The sequence below is a fragment of the Lissotriton vulgaris genome, chromosome 4_1, assembly GCF_964263255.1.
Source record: "Lissotriton vulgaris chromosome 4_1, aLisVul1.2, whole genome shotgun sequence".
Taxonomy (NCBI): Eukaryota; Metazoa; Chordata; class Amphibia; order Caudata; family Salamandridae; genus Lissotriton; species Lissotriton vulgaris.
Window position 1 is genome coordinate 1,049,329,434 of NC_141691.1, and position 25,480 is coordinate 1,049,354,913.

Here is a 25,480-nt window from a genome sequence, read left to right on the forward strand (position 1 = left end):
CTCACTCTGGCGGTGACGAAAGCAGCGCAATCCAGGCTGCAAAAGAAGTACAAGGCTCCTGATGCGGACCCGGCTTTCCTCAGATTGGAACCAACTCCGGATTCCGTAATTGTGATGGCGGCAAGGAAGCAACATGCCTCTACTCCGTCCTCCAATGTTCCTCCGAACAAAGAGTCGCTGGTTGGATTCAGCAGGCAGGAACGTGTGCGGAACGGCCGCTACCTCTATGAAGGCTGCCAGTGCATCTGCGCTATTGCGCTATGACCGGGCGCTTTGGGAGTCCCTCCAACAGTTCACCGACCACCTCCCACTGGAAAAGGAGGATTTTATGGAGATCCTGAATGAGGGATTACTGGTGTTGAACCAGCTGATCAGCGCTGCTGCAGACTCGTCGCTCCTGGCAGCCCACTGGTACTGCCATGGAGTGAATCAGAGGCGCCACGCTTGGCTCAGATTGACATCACTGAAGCCGGAAGCCCAGCAGAGGGTGGCCAACCTACCCTTCTCAGGCGAGACCCTATTTGGGAAACACGCCGATAAGATGGCCCACAGGAAGGCGGAGGCTGAGACTCTGACGGCGATGGGCTTGGAGAAGCCCAAGGACCTGACTAACTACCGCCCGTTCCAGAGACGGTACGGGGCGCAGGGCAGAGGGCGAGGTCAACAGTCTGGAGAGCAGCAGCATCAGTTCCAGAGGAAGCCCTTCCAGAAACTTCAGAGGGGCAGGCGTGGTCAGCAGTCTGCCACCGCGACCAAAGGCCCGGCCGGGTCTAGGCCCTGACTGATTACTTCCCAGTCATCCGTTACCCGCTCCGGTGGGGGGAAGCGTTCAATATTTTCTGGCAGAGTGGAGAAAAATTACTCAGGACAAGTGGGTGCTGAATATTGTTTGCAATGGATAGTCTTCGGTTCACCAGCTTGCCTCCAGCAATTCCACCGGTTTGCTCGCAGTTTCAGCTACACGAGCGCCAGGCGTAGGCCGATACCCTGTTAAGAAAACGGGCGATAGAAGACTTCCCTCGGTCTCAAAGGGGAAGAGGTCTATACTCCTGGTTCTTTCTAGTCCGATAAAAGGACAAGAACGAGTTCAGGCCTATTCTGGATTTGCAACAAGCAAACCAGTGGATTTGCAGGGAAAAGTTTTGCATGCTCTCTTTGCACCAGATTTACCCTCAGCTGCAAAGGGGAGACTGGCTGTGCGCGATACTTACAATGCGTACTTCCACGTGCCCATTGCACAGAAACACCGGAAGTTCCTGCGATTCCAAGTCGGCGTCCATCAATATCAATACACAGTGTTACCGTTCGGGCTGAAGTCAGCGCCCCGGACGTTTTCCAACTGCATGGTAGTGATGGCGGCACACCTGAGAAAGAACAAGGTGTTTGTCTACCCGTACCTGGACGATTGGTTGATCAAGGCATCCGCCTTCTTGGAAGCTCAAGCGCACTTCCAGAAGACGTCCGTTCTCGTGAACAAGCTGGGGTTGCACATCAACATGTCCAAGTCTGTCACGACTCCGGTCCAATGCCTACAGTACTTGGAGCCACCATCAATACGCTGTCTGCAAGCGTGTCTCTTTCGGAGGAAAGACATTTATCACTCCTTCGCAAGGCTCAGGCTCTTTTGACCGCTCCATCTACGACCGCGAGGACAGTGCTTCTCTACTGGGGTCGATTGCCTCCTGTATCTTCCTCACGCCACACGCACTGCTTCACAGGAGACCGCTGCAGGAGTGTCTGGAGGATCAGTGGGACCAGAGGAGAGGCAACTGGACCGCCAAGATACGACTCTCTGCATGCTCTATAGTCTCTGAAATGGTGGTGTTCAGCGGAGAATCTCTAGGGGGTTCCCTTCCACAAGGACATTCCCACTCAGATTATCGTGACGGATGCTTCTCTCCACGGCTGGGGAGCGCAGTCCGGGGAGTTACAGAACCAGGGAACGTGGTCTCAGACGGAGTCCACGTATCACATCAATTTTCTGGAACTCAGAGCTGTTCACTTGGCACTGAAGGCCTTCCATTTGTCCTTCCAGACGGACAATACGACCACGATGTATTACCTCAACAAGCAGGGGGGCTCGAGATCGCGCACCCTGTCGCAGGAGGCGCAGGCGATCTGGCACTGGCTTCTTGCCAGAGGACTGACGAAAAAGGCTACTCATCTACCAGGTGTGCAGAATGTTCAGGCAGACACACTGAGCAGACTGATCCAGGAAAACCATGAATGGGTCATAAACGACGAAGTGCTCTGAGACTTCTTCGACAGGTGGGGCACTCCAGACGTGGATCTGTTCGCCACCGCCGAAAACAGCAAATGCCGAAACTTCGCATCCAGGTACTACCAACAGGGAACGCTGGGAAATGCATTATGGATCAACTGGTCGAACAGCTTTCTGTACGCTTTTCCACCCATTCCCCTGATTCCGGCGGTGCTCCTCAAGCTGGCCCAGTCCAGGGCGCGGATGATCCTGATTGCCCTGGAATGGCCCAGGCAGTGGTGGTTCTCGGACCTGCTTCACCAGTCTCTCCATACTCACGTTCGGCTGCCGTGCCGGCAGGACCTTCTCACGAAGTTCGGGGGGCAGATGGTGCACCCCAATCTCTAGTCTTTGAGTTTGGCGGCATGGCTCCTGAGATGGTGCAATATGGCCATTTGAATCTCGCTGCTGATTGTAAGGACATACTGAAGGAAGCCAAGAGACCTTCCACTAGGACTTCTAATGCGTACAAGTGGAAGAGATTTTGCATCTGGTGCAAGTCCAAAAACTATGATCCAACGATATGTAAGGAAGATGTCATCCTTCCGTACCTTTTATATTTGGCGCAGTTTGGCCTTAATTTTCATTCTATTAAGGTTCATATCGCTGCGCTGACTGCCTACAGGAATTGCCCTTCACAGACCTCCTCCTTCCAGATCCCTGTGATCAAGGATTTTTTGGAAGGCTTGATAAAGTGTTTCCTCCTGTCCGGCTTCCTTCGCCTTCATGGGAATTGAATGTGGTGCTGTCCAGATTGATGAAAGAACCTTTTGAACCTATTCATAAGGCTTTCTTGCAGCACCTGTCCTGGAAGGCAGCGTTCCTCGTGGCCATTACATCGGCCTGCAGGGTGAGTGAAATTCAGGCGTTGTTGCCAAGAACCTTGTACTGTATTTCATGCTGCTAAGGTTGTTAATTCAGAAAAGGGGGTGGTGATGAACAGAGTGTCTGAATTAAGCAGACCACTCTTACCCAGTCCAAAGATCAGGGCTTGATCCATCACCATTATTTATCTCACTGCCCCATCCCAGCTCAGAACCTGGCTATATGCAAATCAGTCTGTCCCTGGCCCAGTGCATCATGGGAGCAGGGCAGACTAAACTACCAAACCAATTCTTCACCAGAAAGGAGACCAGCTACCGGGGACCGGTTTCTGGCATTTCAGCCGTCTTCGGCCCGGCTTGCTTGAATCCTGATGGTGCAGTGAGAAAGGTTGTTATGCGTACTCAACCTAAATTTCTTCCTAAGGTTATTTCTGATTTCCATGTTAACCAGACCATAACTTTACCTACGTTTTTTCAGAATCCTTCCTCTCCAGCGGAAAGGTCTCTACATTTCCTGGATGTCAGGAGGGTGTTGAAATTTTATCTGGATAAAACCAAGGATATTCGTAGGTCAGACCAATTGTTTATCAACTATGGATTGGTAAGGACAGGTCTTGCTACCTCAAAACAGTCCATTTCGAGGTGGATTTGGTCCTGTATAAAGTTGTTATCAAAAGGCTAATAAGACCTTAGAGGGTAAACCTAAGGCTCATTCCACCAGGGGCAAAGCTGCCACGACTGCTTTGTTAAGTAATGTTCCCATTGCCGAAATCTGCAGGGCGGCCACTTGGAAGTCAGTCCATACCTTTGCTAAGCATTACTGTCTGGACACTGATTCCAGGACAGATGCTCAGGTTGGGCAGGCTTCGCTGCGGAATCTGTTTGCACAATAGTGGTATTTCTTTACTCTCCACCGCCGCTTTGGTGTGGGGATGGGCTTGCCATTCTATTCACTAGATTATGACTATTCACAGAGATCCCCTACTACAGAAGGAGTAGTTTCTGTCCTGTAACTCCAGTTCTGTAGTAGGGGTATCTGTTATAGTCATAAGCGCCCGCCCTCCTCCCCGGTGGAGACAGATGTTTATGTTCGGAATGCTACAGGTCCTGCGTTATACGCCTTCAAAAAGAACTGAAAGTAAATGGGACCTGCTGGGCATTCTGGGATACTGAGAAAGTTCTAGAAAGTTTTCTTAAAGGCACGGTATCCCTTTCTGAGCCACATATTGGCAGCCTATGGGGCTTGTCTGTCCTCCCCTTCCTCTGTCATTCTAGAGGCTTTGTTGGTTAAAGGGGATGTTTTTCCTCTATGAAGAAAACTTGTCAGGCTGTGCTGTGTGTGATTTTGGTGGAATGTCTAGTTGAAGTACTGTGAACTGCACTGTTTCCCTTGAGACCAGCGTCCCTCCCGGGCACTCAAAAATGTTTCCTTGATTCGTTCAAATAATTTCAATTAACTTGTCTTTCTTGGTTGATATTGTTCCTTTTATTTTTTAAATGAATGTCAAAATATTGTTGTCATAATTGTGAGAAGTTGGCCTGATATTCAGTGTTCACTATTCTAGTGATCACTATGTATCAGTCCAAACAGCCCTTATGGTGATTGGTTGTAAGTCAACCTTATAGACCAGCTATCCTAGTAGCATGGATACGAGCAGTCTTCGGGCTAAACTCTAGAGGGCGTGTTAAGCCAGCTGTTATACCATCACATATACCCCTTGAACACCAAGTGAAAGGACACCACACAAGTGTTATGAAAATAAACAGTGTATTTATTTAGATCACAACAGCCCTGTACTCTTTATGAGGACAGGGTACTAAGCACACAACAAAACTCTTACGAAAATACTTTAAGTTGCACAATTTACACAAATGCCCGAGGGGCACGAAAAACCATATACTCTAAAAGTGGAATGCGAAATTACTAGCAGGTAAGTACTGTACTAATAGGCTTTGGAATCGCTAGGATTACATTCCTGAACCTTCAGATTACTAGTAGGAGGCCTAGGGGACTCGGGTGCAGAGTGTGCACTCTCACGCGGGATGCGGGACAAAGTCTATGGGAGCTAGTAAAAGCAAAGTTAGTGTTCTCGGGCGAACCAGACTAGGTAAGTCGAAAACGACAGTGGATCTGGACCCTTGGATAGTGAAGCTATGCTGGGGCACCGAAATGCCGAAGTTACCTAGCCCAGGGGCTGTGGCTGCATAGGTCTGAAAAGACGTCGGGAATCCTTGTTGACGAACCAGGAGCCTGAAGAAAGAAGTTGCTGGCAGGCGACCAGTGAAGATTGTTCGATGGATCCAAGCCTGGATCGAAGATGGATGACACCTGAAAGCAGAGGGGACCAAGTTCTTAATCACTAGCCAGTGATTGTGTGGGCACCAGGAGGGCACCGGGCGAAGTCACCTCGACCAGGTGAGTGGGCGACGCTGGGCTCTGCAGTCTCACGGACCAGGAGGCGTTGGCGACCAGGATGGAGGTGCGAGCTGTCCCACGATGGTTGATGCTGTCGACGTCGCTGGACCCAGGATTGGGGCAACAAGTCTTGGCAAATTCAAGCCCACGCGGTGGACCTAAAATGGCGTCTGGAGTGGACCAGGGGGGTCCGGGGTGCTCCTCTTTTGGAAGGGAGCAAGGACCAGCAGTGGTGATGTCGGTCGTCGTCGGGAAGGCCACAAGCCAGCGGGCTAGTAGCCAGACAACGCGGTGAGCAGCAAAAAGCAGAAGGGCCCCACGCAGATCTCGTGGATGCTGGGGTGCTGGACTTCGGTGCTGAAGCTGCTCAGGGTCGGGGCTTCTCGGACCCCAAAGCACTCACCAGAGGATCTCTCGGCGGTCGTGCTGGAAAGAAGTCGTGCAGTTCTGATGATGGCCGGTCCCTCGGTCTCGTCGCACCTACGGTTCTCAGCTTAGCTGTAGAGGTAGGTAGAGGTCAGAGGTGCCAGGGAAGCCGGGTCTCGTTGAGCTGGTCAGTCGGATTCCGGAGGAAGGACGTGCAGCAAACCTCAGAGTTCTTAGATGGTGCCTGCGGATGCAGGGGGACTACTCCTTAGTCACAAGGGAGAAATCTTGAGAAGAGTCGAGAGTTCCTTTCGTGGAAAGTAGTTTCTTGATTCAAAGATCTAATTTGGAAGGGTCCCCGCTCCTGCCTTTATCCTAAAGAAAGGGGTGGGTACGCGACTAGGTCCTGCCCTAGGGGTGGGATCAGGAAGGGGGTGGTTACACCCCTCTCCCATGCTGGACTTTCCCCAGGCCAGGGGCTGGTGTGCCCCTGGAACTGGTTATAGCCGGCAGATGCGTTGTGAGCACCGGGGTGCCACTTGCAGTCACCTTCCTGTAAAGCCCTGCCTACCCAGGATACACAAAACCCTGTCTGGGATGGTGCTAGCACCGCCCCTGACAGGAAACCCTTTGTCCAAGCTCCCCTCGCTGGAAAGACTCCCAGCTGCAGGGGGTCAGACTCGTGTCTGTGGTGGCAGCATCCATTTTGTGATGCTGAGGCTTGAGTTAACTTTAACCGGGGTTCACAGTTACATACATGTCGTGTCCCTCTAGAAGGGTGGAATGCTAACCCCGTCGCCAGAATTGGCGAGGGGTTAGTATTCCAATTCGTATGACACCTTACTCGACATGTTTTGATAAAGCGATACCAAAGATAGCATTTAACCGCGAGGATTATAATGCACTTAAGGGTATATGGTATGCGTTATCATGGAACAGCTATTAGGACTTGCTTCCGCAAGCTGCAAACGGGCTCAGCTCATGCCAGAGCACCATCTCACACGATTCCAAGCACTCTGCCTTCAGGATTGTCAAGGCATAGGAGTGACTGATAGGAATCTGTGTGTCCATTTTAGGGTTAGATATAGGTATACTATATCTAAAGCAAAGGGTGAGTACACCACCTTGCCTAAGCTGTCGTGCAGCCAGTTGTGTCAGATTTAGATGGCCATCCAGGGGTGGCATAATACATGCTTTAGGCCCTGGGTACACCTATGCCCTGAGTTACAGGGTCTGATAAGGTGGCCCAGTACCAATTGTATAATGCACCTAAGGTACACGTGTCAATTTAGTGAGAGAACAGCTAGGCTGTGGGTCTGATTAGCAGGCCCACAGCCAGAGAAAGTCGTAAACCAGTCAAACAAAAGCAAAAAAAATGGGTGATCATAGGATTGCAGACCCTACTCTCCTACAATAATGTTTTAGGCAAATGGCCCTGTGGCCCAATGCATTTCGGGCATCACCCTTCGTCAGGGGCCGTGTGACTTCCTGAAAGTAACCAAGTACAATTTTCAAGATCAAACATTCGTCTCTAGTACATACAACACATATATTGAACTTTTGACATGCTTTTGTGATCATGCGTAACGGTAAGTGCGGGAGATTCAGAGGTGTTCTATCAAGTATATAGCACGTGAAATAAGTGAAACTATCGTGAGAAAAAAATGACATGATTTACTATACCTCAATTCATTCTAAGTAAATACATTTGTAGTGATTGTGTCATGCGGTGAAATGATTCTGGAAGGAAGGGAAGGGTGATGCCCGAAATGCATTGGGCCACATGGCCATTTACCTAAAACATTATGACAACAATAATGTGACAAATTCATTTAAAAAATAAAAGGAACGATATCAACTAATACCGCCACTCTAAATGTACAACCGCATTCCCAGCGGAGCTTTGTTTGGGGGAGCAAGGACATTCCTACCTCGGTGACTCGTGAGTATACATCCTGGAGCCAGCGGTTGATTAATCACCGTCCTGTAAGTACTCACAAACTGATACTATACATTATCTACAGGAGCAGACTGGCAAGAGTTATCCCCAACGTTAGGAGGCTCGTGTGGCATTGATAATAGAACAAGTATGCTTTTCTTATCCCCCTTTTTTTGCCCTAACACTCATAAAGTTATGTCCTGGAGGCACAGCTGGTTTAATCATTTTGTTTTATGTTGTGTGTTTGTTGTCTTTGTCCCTTTCTTTCACAGGGTCACTATCACAAATAGAATGACAACATTTGTTTAGTGATTGCAAACCCAACACTATTTTTTTACAGGTCACTGTACCATGTATAATATGAGGAGCTGAATACTGCATCTGTGGTCTCTTCCCCTCTCGTTTTCTTTAGGTCTGCATAATAGAGAACATTATACACCTTCATTGTAGGCACATTATAGCACTACTTTTTCACTCTTTTGTAAATACATGTTTTTTACATAGAGAAACGTGAGTAAGGTGGGGGTGTGGTGCACCCTGTCCTGAAGGAGTTGATCTCCGAAACATGTCGACGCACCCATGAGGTGGTGTGCTTCATACCACGTAATCCCCTCTACCTGCACCCTTTTTAATAGTACCAACCCGGGGGCTCATTAAAACTTTTTCTGACCTACCCCATGAGCCAGGCACTTTTCAATTATTCACTCACCTTTAATCTCCACCACTCACTCACACATAACCCTCACATGCACCACGCATAGTCATTGAATAAGAGCTCCCGCGTAGTCATAGGTAGTAGCATGCCGCATCCCATAGAGGGGTGCGAAGACCCTGATGATTAAGCATGACATCAGGGCCCTTTTGGTGTGTGAGGGGTATTTTAAAAACACTGTGCTCCCCACCACAGTAGGGAACACATGGCCTCTACACTTTAGACATAAGGAGGGCTTTATTGTACTATTTACAACAGACCTGACGCATTCCTAAAAAGAATCAATTGTTTGTCTTTCTCAAACTCCAAAAAAGGAGCATCCATGCAAAAGAGACAATTGATGATTGGATTGTAGAAGCAATCCAGGTATGTTATGCCTCAGCAGGAAAAAACCTGAATACACAGCCAAAGGCACATTTAAGGAACATTTAACAAGTAAAAAAGGAGCAACCCTAGTGTTCATGGCCAACATGCCAATGGACACCATATGGGCTGCTGCAACATGGGCATATCCACATACATTCATCAAAAATTACTGTGTGGATATACAGATGACTAAGGTAACTTAAGTAGGATTAAAGGTACTTAAGCCCCTATTCGGAAAGTCTTTATCATCTTACCACAGCCACACCAAGGAGGGAGACCTCACTATATCATCTAATGCACAGCAGGTGAATCCAGAAAAGTTTTCATACTGCAAAATGAAATGGTTACTTACCAGTAGGAGTAGTTTTACAACATGAGGAGTTTTCTGGATTCAAATGCGACCGACCGACCCCCCCCCCCCCCCCCCCATACAATGAGAAATACTAACAGGTGGGAGAAGATATCAGAAACTAAAGGAGCGAACATCTAAACAAAACCGAATTTAAGACACTCCCTACAGGAAAATAGGGTAAAAAAAATCTGAAGATGGCTACCACGCACAGTAACTCCCAGGGTGCTGTCTGACGTCACACAAGGGATGGCCGTAGCACCAAATTGTGCTCTACTCCCCAAACAGAAAAAAACAGACTATCGGACCCAACCACTAGATGCTGGAATAATGAATCCAGAAAACTCTTCAAGCTGATAAACTACACCAGCTGATAAGTAACCATTTCGTTTTATACTGCAGTCCCATTAGCAATATGCATTCAAACCACTCATTTTTGTGTTCATGTATGGGGTTTGTTTACAAGGTAACTGAAAAGTGTACAAAGATACTTCATGTGGTGGCCTCTGCATGGGCAGTACGGTGTACCAAAGCAATTTCAAATGGGCATTTTTACTATTTTGAAATCCGTGTTCTTTCTTACTATAGTACCGGTAATAGTGGGAAGGCTTGATTTAAATTTTAATTACCCTCAGAGTTTTGGGTCACATTCTATATGGAAATTCTCTCTAGACAACCTTGTTTATGCCTCCTTTTTAAAAGTTTCCCACCGCCCACATGCCCCTTCTACTTGGACCTTCACAAGTTCAAATAAAAAAAATTCTATTATCCTCCTGGAAGTTTGCCTTGCAAGCATACAGCAGTTTATCATTCCATTCTAGGTAGTTTTCCTTTAAAAACAAAAAATGAAAGCATTTGTCAAACAGTGTTCGGTGTCAGATAATTGCATTTATTTTATATTATGTGATCTATTAAATAGTTTCTGAAGTAATATAGTAATTTAGAAACTTTGTGCAGTACCTTATATTATATTTTTGTTTATAGGTACCAATCATAAAGCTTACAGACCAGGAAACTGATGTGAAAGTTGACATCAGTTTTAATGTAGAAACTGGTGTAAAGGCAGCTCGGCTTATCAAGGATTACATGAAGGTAAGAACATTTAACTGTTAAATACTTTTATTTCTTAATGTAAGACACAACAAATGAGTCTTCTGAATAGTTCTTTCTGCAGATTCCTCACCTAATGTATATGCACCTGGTTTACATTGAATCCAGAAAACTGTTTCCTTCATTAATTCCGCGAGATGGAGCCTCAACTCCAGTTGTGAATCCTTTATGTGAGGATGTGAAGTTTTCATTTATTTTGTCTCTTGGTCCCCTTTTGCCATGTCTTACTGATGCAGGGTTAGAGCAATGTTTGGTAGTAGGTGAAACAACATGTAGAATAAAAAGCAAAGTCAAATGTCACCCCCCTATAGTTTGGGGTTTGACTCTATATTGGCAGATTACTTTTTACGTCCCAGCAAAAGACAATTATGGACTTATGGCAGAACAAATAAAAACATTTGCCCCCAGTCAAGAGATCTGGGCATATGGTGTCTTGACTATAATTATTTAGCGTGCAGCTCCTGCACCTCTGTAAACCGGAACTCAGTCTGAGCCGCTAACAAATAAATTTTCCAACTCCAGCAGTAGTCCCTGCTCTAGTGCCCACCTTTCCTCCAGTGTGCCCAGAATTTCTGGTGCCCAGCATCAACTTGGCACAATCATTTTTATGAAAGATGACATTGAATGAAGGGAAAAAGAAACTGCTGCCTTTTAGGCTTTCGTTATAGAGAGTGAAAGGGTGTTGACTCTTTAGGAATCCTTGAAGGTGCTTAACCCACAGTGCACCATCCTGGCAGTTTGTTTCAGACAACCAGTGTTTTTTCCAGCTCATTTGAACAGGATCTTGAGCACTTGTGAGTTTTGAACCTCAGTTTTTTCCGGTTTATATCAAAATATCAGCTTTAACATCTTCAATTAACGCTTTTCAACCTTTTCTGTTGAATTCTGACAAATAATCATGATTCCTGCAAGGTCCCCCCTCAAAACTGCTTCTCTTTTCCAGAAGGGGACCCAAGCCCCCCCTCAAAAAAGCCTACAAGACTTGCGTGGTGTTTGGCAAACCATTGATAGATTCTTTGCTAAATAAAGCCGTGGATGTGTTAGTACTGTGCTAGGAAAAGAAAAAAAACTCTGAGATTATCAAACTAGCCTTTGCTGCCTCTTGCTCCCATTTTGAGGCCGATGTAGCAGATCAAGACAGCCTGGGTCAAAACAACTTTAACATCAGAGGTAAGCAGACTGCTTGATTGTCTTTACTGGCTGGGCTGGATGGATCCTGTATTCCCCTTTATCACGTCCTTCAGCAGAAAACCTTGTTGTGCAGATGTTGTCCTGCATAAACCTGAACCCAAGTAAATTTCCCAATGCACCTCTTAACTAGTATTCATTCACAAAGAGGCCATGATAGGTTCTCCTCATGGAGCCTGGTGCTCCAGTCCTTAAATGTTGCTTTCCTATTAGCCAGGCACACCTGTATGAGGTGGATAATGACAAAGAATGGTGGTGGCTCTGTCTTCCAGACTATTTGAAATACATCTTGTAGAAGTGGTCTTTGATAGACAGGATATTAGAAAGCAGAGCCCTGTGAAGCAGGTCTTGACCTCATTCAGTTGCCAGGGTGTGTTCATCAACCTGACTTCACTGAATGTTCTTTCTATGGAATGTTCAGGCAAATATGATTTACATGCCCGTTGATTGTCTCAGCTGCCTGGTGAAAAAGCAGATTTGGCCCTTTGTGTAAGTTCTGGCCATGGCTTGGTCCTTAAGATTAGCATCCCTGTCTGTCACTTTCATTGGCAGTACTGCAAGTATTGTGGCCAATTGAAGGATATTCCCTTTCTTCAATGCTAACTCTTCTAGCACTCAAACCAGCTACTGCATTGGTACAGGGGTTGGCTGATTCAGGACAGGCAGTACCAACAGGTTTTTTACTCTTTCTTTCATGCACCTATCACCCAGAATGTGTTTCCTTATGGGGTCCATTGTGCCCTGTTTAGTCAGTTGTGGGGGGTTAGTGTACCACTCCTTTTAAGGTCTGGTGGGCTATTAGTATTGTCTAGCACATCCTAAAAATTAATAAAATGGATTCTTTCCATATCAAACGTTTCTTACTTCTGTTCTACTGCCCCACCCCTGTTTTCTACTCCCTGTCAGTCAAGAACCAAAAGGGAGGTCCCGACTCCCCTCCAACATGGCCTGTTAAAGGCCATTTGTATAAAGTTTAAAAACAAAGGGATCCAGGACACAACCCTGCCTAACCCCCCTCTCTACTTTAAACAACGCTGTGAGCTCCCCGCCTACACCAAACCTCACCCTGGCCGTAGCATTCGCATATATATCTCTTAAGTTAACTATGGAGATCTCCACACCCATCTTTACCAAGATACTCCAGAGTTTAGCATGACTTACGCAATCGAAGGCTGCGGTCAGGTCTACGTAGGCCATATATAACTCCGTAACCTCAAGAGATTCGAAATATAAACTGTCAGACCTCCTTTATGCCTGCCAGAAGTAGAAGAAATTGCAGGGGTAAAGTAGGTCTTGTACCCTTCAATATGTGTTGCTGTGATAGCCCAGGTCTCTTGTAAGCAAAGCACCTGGAATTTACCAGCAAAAGCAAGCCATAGGTAGTTACTAATTTTTGATTGAAGACCTGCTACATTCCAAAATAAAGTGTTCAATATTGTTTTATTCAGATTTCCCGCCGGGTTAGGATCTAATGTAGTCTGCACCAATTGAAATTAAACATCTTTTTTGCGGCCATCACATTTTCTAATTTGTTTTCAGTGGTTGTGTATCGTCCTAAGCCAATGCTAACTGGCACTCTATAAGAATGGGGAATCTGAGGATCTGGTTGGTGATTCATTGCGGAGTGTTGATCGAGCCTGTGATCTAAAATTGGTCATAGTCTCTAAGGTAGTTGGTCCAAGGGAAAAAAGTTTTGCCTGAGTCTTAGAATGTGGAAAAAAATTGTTGGTCCAGTCAGTCTATTTCCTCAAGGCCTGAGAGAGTAGAAAACCTGTTAAAGGTCGGGAGATTATAGCCATAGCTATCCATTGCCCTATCATTACCAAAATGGTTCACACCCACGGCCCTATGTATCTGGGGGTAAAAACTCCAATGATAGTACGTTAATCCCTTCAGCCAATACTAGGTTGTTACCAACTTTCCAAAGAAATTGTTCCACAAATGCAGGTGTTTTAAAGGTTAAAGCAACACAATCCCCTGGTAACGTTTCCTACTTATACCAACCCACTGAAGTCTCCTCGCCATCTTGAACTCAGCGAATAGGAGGTTAATCGGCCCCACCCTCCTTCCTAACCAATGCAAGGTTTTGTTTCTTAGCGTTTCCCAGGTTTCCTTCTTAAATGGTCCTAATTTGGGTACATTTGCCAGAATAATTATGTACCAAGTTGTCTCGGGTGGTAGATCTAGCTGTTGGTCAATTTTAAATGCATCATGGTTTGAGTGTAGTGGTGGAACCCCTGGTTCTCTAAACCTGTTGCATTGGAGTGGAATGATTAAACCTAGTACCTAAAGCTTTCCCTGTGTTGCTTCTTTCTATGGCCCCTTTCTCTATAGTACTTGCAGAATTACTGTTCATTTTTTGTAGAGAGCAAGATTTCCTAACAGATTTAATACTTTCTGGGGGATCGCTAAGGTTAGTCATAGCTGCCTCGTTGGTACAACGGAGATGGGGGTCTCCTATTCTCGTGCTAATGTTCGTACTTTGGACATTGTTACCGCTATATACCATTCTAGAGTCGGTGGATGCCAGTTTTTTGTTTTTTCCCTGAACAAGATAGTCCGTCAGTGAAGCTTCAATGGCGGTTAATCTAGCACTCATATGATCTAATAAAACTGTAACGTAGCGGTCTAGTCTTTCAACCAGGGTTGTCAAACTCTTTAGCTCCTTACTATGTGCATCATACGGGGTTCATCCTTATTTTTCCAAGAACCTTTTCTTAGGGCTTATTTTTTTCACTTGGTTACCCTGTTTTGTGACAATGGGAGCCTGGAGATTAGATGTCTTTTTTTACTAGCATCACCCCTTTCTATCTCAACAATAGGGGTTGGATTTTTTTGTTTTTTCTGGGGGAGTTGTATAGAAGAATCAGAATCGCTTAATAGAATTTCCTGAGAATTATGTTGGATACAACCGTTGCAAGATGCACTGGGCTTCGACCTTACTTCCAAGGGCTCCAATGCATATTGCTTTCCTGAATCAATCATAGGACGGGCCTGATTCTAAAGACTCTTCTACAAATGATATCTGTTTATCTAGTGCCCCCATTGCCCCCGTAAGATAGCTTAATAGGGTTTGCTTAACAGTAGAGGGGTGAGTAGTTGGAAGCTTTCTTTTACCCATTATCTCTTCTAATGACCTAGTGTCTATTCTATCGATACGTCAGCCTCCTTTTCAACAGGAGAACATTTAAAATGTCCCAGTTCTTTTAGCAGGCACAGAGCCTCAGATACAATGATAATAATTTCCTTTAGTATTAAATCTCTTTATTGCAAAAAAAAGGCTCTTACACACAGCTGAGAAATATCAAGGTACGGTGCAGATAACAATGCGCCCAATGTTATAGCAATATCAGCAGAGCTCCACCTTATGAAAGAGTAACTTTGTCTGATAAGCTTCGGGAGCTGCAAGCCCAACTGGCAGTCTGTCCAGTGCTCCTAGAGCCACAAAAGGAAAAAGTTAACTTCAACCCACCCCCCCCTGAACTATTCCCCAACCCCCCTGAACTATTCCCCAAACCCCACCCCTCTCCCACATTCCGGATCCAACCTCCGCTGTTCAGGCCTTGTTGGCCTTGTGGCGAACCACAAGGCCAACAAGGCCTGAACAGCGGAGCCCAGCGCTATCGCTATCAATCAACCCGTGCAAGCTTGTAATGGGTAGGTTAGAGCATTAGGAAGCCCCAACAGGACATAGGCCGGAAATCGCGGGATCTCCATCTCAAAGTGGGCGTCCACCTCATCCAGAATCAATTTCCAATAGCCCTGTATGTGTCTACAGTCCCACAAAAGGCGTCAGGGTGCCCTTCTCCCTGCAACCTCTCCAGCAGGACGCATCACCCATTTGCAAGCGTTCTGGTGTATAATACCAGTAGGTTACTAGTTTATTAAATGTGTCTGTCAACCCCATGTGGTAGGCCGAGTGTCGGGCGCGGTAATAAATGTCCTCCCATTCTTTGTTGCGCAGAGTCCGCCCTAGTTCACTCTCCCATCTTGCCCGCCCTGCATTATAAACGCGCGAGTATCTGTCCAAGAGGAGCCGGTATATGTCTGCGATGAGCCGCTTGTCTGCGATGAGCCGCTTGTCTGCGATGAGCCGCTTGTCTGCGGTGCGCGAAAGAAGCCAGTATTCGTATTTGCTAAGCTTGCGTGTTGCGTCCTCACGGGTCAGGGGGTGAAGTGCCCAGTGTCGGACCTGCAGGTACCTAAGACGTTCGGCTTCCGGAAGGTCATAGGCCGTCCGGAATTCTTCAAAAGGCATCACTCCTTCACCTGAGTACACATGAAAGAGGCACCAGCATCCCGCTGGGCGCCACCGTGCAAATGCCTGGACATCCCTGCCCGGGCCAAAGTCTGGATTCTCCAACAAAGGCGTAAGGTGGGGCGGAAAGGTCGTCAAGCTGTGCAGGATGCAAGTTCGATCCCAGACCTCAAGCGTGACCCTTGTAATAAATGAGGCATATAGATTTGGGGGCCGGTGTTGGCGACGCAAGAAGGGCACCTCTTGTAACGGACGCACCGCCTGATCCTGGAACAGAAAATGTCGTTCCGATTCCCATTTGCTCCATTCCACAAGGGTCCGGAGCTGGGTCGCCTGGTAATAGTTGTAAATCCGGCAGGCCCAAACCACCGCCTTCCGGAGGAAGCATCGCTAACCTCAGCTTGAGCCTGGGCCGCTTCCCGTTCCAAACGATCTGCGCCAACTCGATTGTGTGCGACTGATCCACCCCTCAGGGGGGTGAAGCGGGATAGCCCGAAAAACGTACAAAATTTGCGGGAGAATCGTCATCTTTACTCCAGTATTGGAACTTTCATAGATTCCCATTGCTTGTATCATTCCCCGTCGTCGGAATGGGAGCCTCGGTAATTATGTGTGTGTATATGTGTATGTGTGTAAGTATATGTGTGTGTGTGTGTATATATATATATATACACACACACACACACACACACCTAGGTAAATACACCCTAATGGGTGTATTAAAGTAAAAAATTAGGCCTAGGCCTCATTATATTTTGTAGCCTATTGGTGTCATTATGTAAAAAGACCCAAAAGTCACCTTAGCAACCAATCAGATCAGCCTCACCCTGTGGAACCTTCCTGAGAAAGCTCAGAGCCTCAGATTTTCTACCGCATCGTTGGTGACAGGGAGTCTCCTTAGAGCTCTGCTCTAACTTCTACTTGAGGTACTATTTAAGCAGTTTTCTGACAGGATTTCTTTCAGCTTTTCTATGGCTGATAAGGAAAAGAGCCTTTTCAGGTCTTGTGCCACTTGTGGCAAAAAACGACTTTATACTGAGGATAAACATAATGACTGTATATACTGTTTATACCCCGACCATAAGGCAGAGGGTTGTAGAATATGCAGGATGATGCCAGTGAAGACCCTCCGTGATCGTGAAGGAAGGCTACTTCTTTGGCTCAGGAAATTGGAAAGGAAGGAGGTAGTGGTATCTAGTGATGAGGAAGATGCCAGATCATCATCTTCTAAGACATCTTTGAAGAGGGGTGGATCATCTGTGGAGGTTTCATCTGAACCCCCCCTCAAAGGCTATGCGTGGGACCTCTGATAGGTCTGGCAAGCCTGGGCCTAGCGAATCTCCTCACGAGAGTGTAAAGGAGAGGGAAAGGCAAGCACCTCAGGTGCAGAAGGCTAAACTGGATGAGAGCTCGGCTGGGCCTTCACATCAGGAGACAGTATCGAAGTCCTTCAAAAAACCAACTGTAGAGGCCTCTACAGTGGTCAAAAAAGGCACTAAAGCCTCTGTGGTGAATTTGTCTCCTCAGTCGTCGACGAGCCATCCAGCGACTATGACGACGACGACGAAAGCGTCGACGAGAACTTCGACATCGATGCCGTCGACGAAGACTGGGTCGACTATATCTACGTCGACAGTTACCACCTCGTCGACGAAGACCATTCCGTCGACAGTGGCAATCTCGACGGCGACGATCGCGACGACTATGACGATCCCGTCGACTATGACGAGCCCGTCGACGATGACGATCCCGTCGACGGTGAAGGTACTCTCGTCGACGACGATTCAAAATAAGGAGATGGTGGATTCGTTTTTGACGCCGTCGACGGCAGGTGCTACAGAAGGCACCAGGAAGAGGAGGATAACTCCGGATATGACTTCACCTAGAAAGGTGCCATCATTACCTCCAGCCCTGTTGTTGGACGAAGAGGATTACTCGGAGGAGGAGAATGAGATGTATGGGGATGCATACAGTCCATCTCAGTTGAATCTAAAATACCATGATTCTGACCTAGATGAGGAGTATTATTATCGGCAGGAGCAGCGTCCACAAAAACAGGTCGCATACCAGGAAACCCAGGCACAGCAGGGCATGGTGATGATGCCTATGAGTCTTTTGACAGACTTAAGAGCAATGCTGGAGGAGTATAGGAGCAGACAAGGGTCGCGACCAGTGGAAGGTCAAGCGCAGGTTCAACCACAGGTGGTGGCAGCTCAATCGGTACCCCTTTACAGGGGGAAGAGGAGAGAGAATATCCTCGGCAGACACAAGTCCAAGTAGATACCTCGGATGAGGATGAAGCAGGGGACAACCAGGATCAGGATCCTGATAACGAATGGAACCAGTATATAGCTCTGGACCTGGCTTCTCCAGTGCCAGACCTGGTCGATTCACCTCCGGCTGATGTGGGAGGTTTCTTCAGTTTGATGGAAAGAGCCACGGCACGCTTTAAGCTAACCATGCCTGCAACATCTACGGATTGTTTCTTGTACGATTTTAAAGAGGCATACCGTAAGGCAGTGCGTTCGATTCCCATTGTAGAGCACATATGGGAGGAAGGAAAGAAGGTGATGCAGTCCCCAGCGACGGTCATTCCAACTCTTCCACGCTTGGAGAAAAAATATAAAGCTCCTGATGACAGTCCCGCCTGCTTGATTGGACAACCTAGACCAGACTCGGTCATATCGCAGGCGGCGCAGAAGAAATCACGGAATCCTTCGGCCACCCTCACAACTCCACCAGACAAGGAGGGTAGAAGGTTAGACAACGCGGGGAAGCGTTTTTCGTCTATGGCTAGCTTGTTGGTCAGAGCGGCGAATGCCTTGGCGATTCTAGCAAGATACAACCGCCAGATGTGGAGTGATGTGGCACACTATGTGGACCTTCTAGCGGATGACCCTAAAGCTGAAGCACATAAACTTCTAGAAGGACAACGATCTTTTTCGGAAATGATTGACTGCGCGATGGACATCGCCACCATTTCTTTCCGTGCTCTGTGCAGCGCGGCGGTTCTTCGGCGACAGGGGTGGTTACGAGCGACTTACTTCCGACCAGAGGTCCAGAATAGGATTTTGGACTTGCCCTTTGATTGGGACATGTTATTTGGGAAACATGTCGATGAGACCCTACAGGGAATAAAGAAGGACAGAGACAGCAAGGGCTCTGGGAAACCTACAATATAGAAAAACACCGTTCCGTGGAGCAAGAGGAAGAGGCTTCACTTCACCAAGAGGAGGCTATCAGCAGCAACGGTACTCGCCGCAGTCGTACAGACCTCAGTACGGCAATCAGTATTATCAGCGACAATCACAATCCCAGTCTTTCTCTCGTCAGAACGCTCGTGGACGACAAGGGCGTCAGGGCAAGGACGCTGGCAAGCGTCAATAGCGGCCTCCTGACTCTGCCAACTGTTCCTCCGCTTCTGGGATCTCCAGTGGGCGGCAGGATATCACAACATCTGAGCAGCTGGGAAGAAATCACATCGGATCAGTGGGTATTGAACATCATCCGAAATGGGCATACGCTAGAATTCCAGGAATTTCCACCGACAAGAGCTCCCCACGCCACTACTTCAAAACATCTAAACCTTCTACAAAAGGAAGTTCAACAAATGCTTCAGAAGGGGGCGATCCAACGTGTCCCCCTATCACAAAGAGGAGAAGGTTTCTATTCAAGATTTTTTTCTTGTGGCGTCCGATCCTGGACTTAAGGGAGCTCAACACCTATCTCGTGAAGCTGTCGTTTTGGATGATTTCACTCCAGGACATATTGCGCCTCTTGAATCCAGGCGACTTCATGGCTACATTAGACCTGGAAGATGCCTATTTTCATATCCCGATCCATCCAGCTCACAGACTTTTCCTTCGCTTTACAGTAGGCAAGAGTCTCTTCCAGTTCATGGTGCTCCCATTTGGATTAAAATCCGCTCCTCGGATATTCACAAAGGTGCTGGCCCCGGTGGCAGCATTTCTGAGAAGACAGTCGCTGGAAGTATTCCCGTACTTAGACGACTGGCTGCTGAAGGCTCCAAGCTTACAAGAGGCATCAGAAGCAGTGAACACATGCTTGAACCTCTTTATTCACCTGGGTTTGCAACTCAACAAGGAAAAATCGGTTCTTCAGCCGGCAGGTACGGTGAAGTTCTTGGGAGCGATACTCGATACTCAGGTATGCAAAGCCTTCCCATCGGAAGAGAGACAGATGAAACTCATGTCTTCAGCCGCTCGATTGCAGAAGAGAAGTTGGATGACAGTCAGGATGTACAAATCTCTTCTAGGGTCGATTTCATCCTGTATTCAATTGATTCCGCACTGCAGGCTGCGAATGCGCCCCTTGCAGGAGGAACTGGACCTTCAGTGGAGACAAGCGGAAGGGTCGTTCGACGACAGAGTGACGGTTACCCAGCAGATGAAACGGTCGGTTTCATGGTGGATGAAAAGATCTCACCTCACAGTGGGTCTCAGTTTCAGGGCGGCACCGGCTCCTCGCGTCATTACCATGGACGCTTCCCATCAGGGTTGGGGAGCGGTCATGCAAGACCTCCAAGTCAGTGGTCACTGGACTCCGGGAGAACGTCGCTTACATATCAACGTTCTGGAGCTAAGGGCTATTTGGTTGGCGATGTTGGCTTTCCTTCCAAGGATTTCAAATTCGGCAATCCTAGTGCGGACGGACAACACCACCGCAATGCATTAAGTCAACAAGCAGGGAGGCACAAGATCGCCACTGCTTTCTCAGGAAGCCCAGATGCTGTGGGAATGGGCGATCTCACAGAACATCACGCTCGTGGCAGAACACCTTCCAGGAGTATGCAACACGAAGGCGGATACACTAAGCCACCTGAGGGCAGTCTCACACGAGTGGGAATTCGACAACACAGTGGTCAAGAACATCTTCTTCCGTTGGGGGACCCCAGCGATCGACCTGTTTGCAAAATGCCGGTGTTATGCAAGCAGGGAACACCATCGAGGGTCACTGGGGAATGCCCTTTCGATGTCTTGGTCAGGCGCGTTTGTTTACGCATTTCCGCCATTTCCCCTGATTCCTCGAGTCCTGAAGAAGCTCAAGATGGACAAGTACAGGATGATACTGATAGCGCCTGCCTGGGCTCGCCAGTTCTGGTACACGGAGTTGCTTCTTCTATCGGAGAAGCAGCCCATTCATCTGCACCCCAACCAGACACTTCTGTCAATGTACAAAGGCCAGGTTCTCCGCCCGAACCCGAGCTCGCTTCAATTAACAGCTTGGCTCCTGAATACAGAGAGTTTAAGGATTTAGACATCTCAGAAGAATGCAGGAACATCTTGGCGCAGGCACGAGCTCCTAGCACTAATAAGACATATAGAGCGAAATGGAAGAGGTTCTATGTATGGTGCCAGAGAGGAGTGCATCCATTCTCTTCAGCTCCGCATCAACTCTTGCCATACATTCTATCTTTGGCACAGGCAGGTCTGGCTCATGCTTCCATCAAGGTCCACTTGGCAGCTATTTCCAGGTATAGAAGAACAAGATCGGGCCCTTCTCTATTATTAGCAAGAGTAATAAAACAATTCCTGAAAGGACTGTTTAGAGTCTTTCCGCCAGTTCGGCCCCCACCTCCGGTGTGGCACTTGAATGTGGTCCTGGCTCAACTGATGAGATCGCCATTTGAGCCAATACATAGGGCGGACCTGAAGTTCCTATCATGGAAAGTGGCGCTTCTTCTGGCACTCACCTCTGCAAGGAGAGTAGGAGAGCTTCAGGCTTTAACTATCAAAGAACCTTTCTTGCAGTTCAAGAATGATACATTGATCCTACGAATGAACCCCAAGTTCATTCCGAAGGTACCGACAGACTTTCATCTTAATGAACCAGTGGTTCTGAATTCCTTTTTTCCTCGGCCTTCAACCCAGGCTGAGAGGACACTTCATTCTCTGGACGTTCAGAGATGTTTAAAATTCTATCTCCAACGCACAGCTGGATTTCGGAAGACACCCCAGCTGTTTGTGGCTTTTGGAGCCCCAAGGAAAGGATTTCCATTGTCAAAGCAAGGGATTTCTAGATGGATAACAAGTGCGATCCGTTTCTGCCACCAGGCGGCAGGCAAGCCTTTGCAAGGACAGGTGAAGGCACATTCCACAAGATCCATCTCAGCGTCAACAGCGCTGTTTGCTGGAGTATCGATAAAGGATATTTGCAGAGCGGCCACCTGGAGCAGTACTCACTCATTACCGAGGCACTACTGCCTGGAGGCGGCCGCAAAGGAGGATTCGGCGGTTGGACAAGCAGTCCTGAGAAATCTCTTCCAATAAGAGGTGAGCTTTCCTCTCTTCCCTCCTCCTGTTTTCAAACATTTCGTTTATTATGCTATGGTTACTGATTTATGGTTGTTATAATTTGTGATATCATTGGTTTATAATGGTTCTGTAACTATGCACGAAATGTTTGAGGTATGCTAACTGCTATCTACTCTGATACAAGCAATGGGAATCTATGAAAGTTCCAATACTGGAGTAAGAAACAAGTTACTTACCTGTAACTTTAGTTCTCCAGTATTGGTAACTTTCATAGATTCCCATGCGCCCAACCGCCTCCCCTGGGAAAGCTCACTTTAGGGCTAGGTGATGATATGGCAAAGCAACGGCTACGAAAATCTGAGGCTCTGAGCTTTCTCAGGAAGGTTCCACAGGGTGAGGCTGATCTGATTGGTTGCTAAGGTGACTTTTGGGTCTTTTTACATAATGACACCAATAGGCTACAAAATATAATGAGGCCTAGGCCTAATTTTTTACTTTTTTTACACCTATTAGGGTGTATTTACCTAGGTGTGTGTGTGTGTGTGTGTGTGTGTGTGTGTGTGTGTGTGTGTGTGTATATATATGTATATATATATATATATATATATATATATATATATATATTTTTTTTTTTACCGAGGCTCCCATTCCGACGACGGGGAATGATACAAGTAATGGGAATCTATGAAAGTTACCAATACTGGAGAACTAAAGTTACAGGTAAGTAACTTGTTTCTTACCGCCCCCGCTCGGCCCAGCCAGGAGAGCGGGAGATGACGCCACCGGCCGACCTCCATACGAATAGTGCGACTAAGGTTGGCGTAATTGATACGCACCGTGTCCGGCAGTGTGGCCGCCAGTTGTATGCCGAGGTAGGGGACTGCACCGTCCGCCCATCGGAAGGGGAATTGCGCTTCCAGCGAAGCCCGCGTCTGCGCTTCCAGGGAGAGATCGAGGGCTACTGACTTTGCCATGTTAACTTTAAAACCGGAAGCCTTTGCAAACGCATCAAAGATTGCCGCGCCGGCCGGTAAAGATGTCGCAGGGGAGGCAAAGGAGAGCAGGACGTCATCAGCATATAAACCGATCGTGTGGATATATGCCCCGAATTTGATTCCTCTAACAATTTGATTAGTACGCATGGCCTGCACCAGAGGTTCCATATACAGCGCGAAAAGCAGGGGTGAGAGCGGACACCCCTGCCGAGTTCCGCGTTCGATGGGGAATGTGGGTGATGAGCAGCAGTTTACCCGTACCGACGCTGTGGGGAAGGTATAGCTATTTAGAATCCATGTGCGGAATTTTGCTCCTAACCTTGCCTTGATGAGCACTTGATCAAAGTACGGCCAATGGACACGATCAAAGGCCTTCTCCGCATCGATCGCCAACATCATGAACTCTCCCGGCAACCTAGAGGCCCGCTCTACCAGGTGGAGCGCCCTTTTGGTATTATCGACCGTTTGTCGCTCCGGGATAAAGCCGGCTTGGTCCGGGTCAATCAGACCCTGCATAAGTGGGCCTAACCGTTTCGACAGTATGCTGGTGTAGTGCTTTAGATCCACATTAAGTAATGATATAGGGCGGTAGGCCCCGCATTGTGCTCGGTCCTTCCCCGGTTTGGGGATGACTGATATCATGGCACCCATCAGGTCCCTCGGGATGGCGCCGGGGTTTGAGAAGGAGTTAAAGAGAGCAGTCAGTAACGGGGGCAACCTGGGGGCAGAAAGTTTTGTAAAAGGTGGCGGTGAAGCCATCAGGTCCCAACGCCTTAGCTAGTTTGACCTCCTTGGGACGGATCGCCCTTTCAAGGAGCTCCGACTGCTGTTGATAAAGCCTGAAGGGACACGGAGTCCAGGAAGGCCGCACTGTCCGCAGGATCTAGTTGAGCCCCCTCGTACAGTGCAGTATAAAAGTCGCTGAAGGCTTTCGCTATGGCTCCATCCTCTGTCACTATTTCCCCGCTCTGGGTGCGGATCTCCTGCACCGTGTGTCGCTGTTGCTGCTCACGGAGAGCGCAGGCCAGGCCAGCAGCCTCCCGAAACTGTCTCCCCCTGTGTAGTACGCATGTCTCACCCGCAGTGCCGCATATTCAGCCTTATCTTGGTCCAGTGCTGCCAGCTGTTGACGCGCTACGCGCAACTTTCTCCACATCCGTGGTGCCCCTGTCCTTTGATGTACCTGTTCCAATTCTTTTGTACGGGAAGAGAGCTCTTCCCTCGCATTTTCTGCCGCCGTAATTGCAATGAATTCGCCCCGTAGGACCGATTTGAGCGCCGCCCAGTGAGTCACATGGGAAGTGTCCGTTGGATGGTTGTGCACCAGATACTCAGCTATAACTCCCTTGACTTTTGCCACTACCTCCTGTCTATGCAATAACGTATCATGCAATCTCCAGCAACGCGCGCTGCGCTCCCCAGGCAGAAAGGCGAACACTGCAGTGAGAGGTGCATGGTCAGAAAGCGCTGCTGCTCCTATCTCCACACTAGACGCTAGCGCTCGAAGCGAGGTAGATGTTAGAAAGTAATCTAGGCGCGCATAGGTTTTGTGGGCGCTGGAGTAGTACGTGTAGTCTAGGTCACCCGGGTGGAAAGAGCGCCACAAGTCCATCATGCCCAGCTCTGTCAGTCTGTTCCGTCCCCCTTCTGATAGTGTTCCTGCCTGCGTGGACCGTTGCGCTGATCCGTCAAGGAGGTTGTCAAAAACTAGATTAAGGTCTCCCCCTACCAGAACGTCTATCAGGTGCTGTTGGCGCCTCATTAAGCACTTGGTGGAAAAACCTCTTCTGTCCCTCATTTGGTGCATAAACTGCAATTACCGTGAAGGTGTTAGTTCCCAGTGAGAACCTGCAGGACAGGAGTCGCCCCTTAAGCTTGGTCCCCCGGTGTAGCATCTTCCCTTTAAATCGCCTTGACACCAGGATTGCCACCCCTGCAGTCTTTGTGGTTGCGGAGGAGAAAACTTGCGTTGGAAAGTGACGGGGCTTAAGCCTGTGACAGTCTTTAGCTAGCAAGTGCGTCTCCTGGAGGAGGCAAATATCTGCTTTAGAATTCTCTAGCAGAGACAGCACCGCCCGCCTTTTAATATCGTTATTAAGCCCGCGCACATTCAGCGTGAGGACACACAACTCAGTCACAGGCATAAAGAATCATCCCCCCCACATGCTCTAAGACACTAGCCATTGGCCTAAACATCAGCCATAGTATGTACCGCAGTTGCCCCGACCACCCGGGACCCTCTAGTCTTCGTAGCTCACAACACTCTTTCATTCTAACACACTCTCTGATCCAGAATCTTCCCCCCCATATCAAGAAAACCCCCCTCCCCACCATGAAAAAACCCAATTACAACCCCCATCCCCCCAAAAAACCAAGGTGCAAACTTTGGTATTCCTTCATCTAGAGATGAAAAGGAAAAGTC

At 47.9% G+C, this 25,480-nt stretch overlaps 1 protein-coding gene across 1 annotated transcript in view; it reads left to right on the forward strand.

The window, feature by feature from the left end:
- Positions 1–25,480, forward strand: part of TENT4A (terminal nucleotidyltransferase 4A) — a 694,370-nt gene that overhangs the window by 262,236 nt on the left and 406,654 nt on the right. Inside the window, exon 5 of the mRNA XM_086965283.1 lies at positions 10,217–10,324. Coding sequence (XP_086821409.1) covers positions 10,217–10,324 — 108 coding nt within the window. The remainder of the gene's footprint in view (positions 1–10,216; positions 10,325–25,480) is intronic.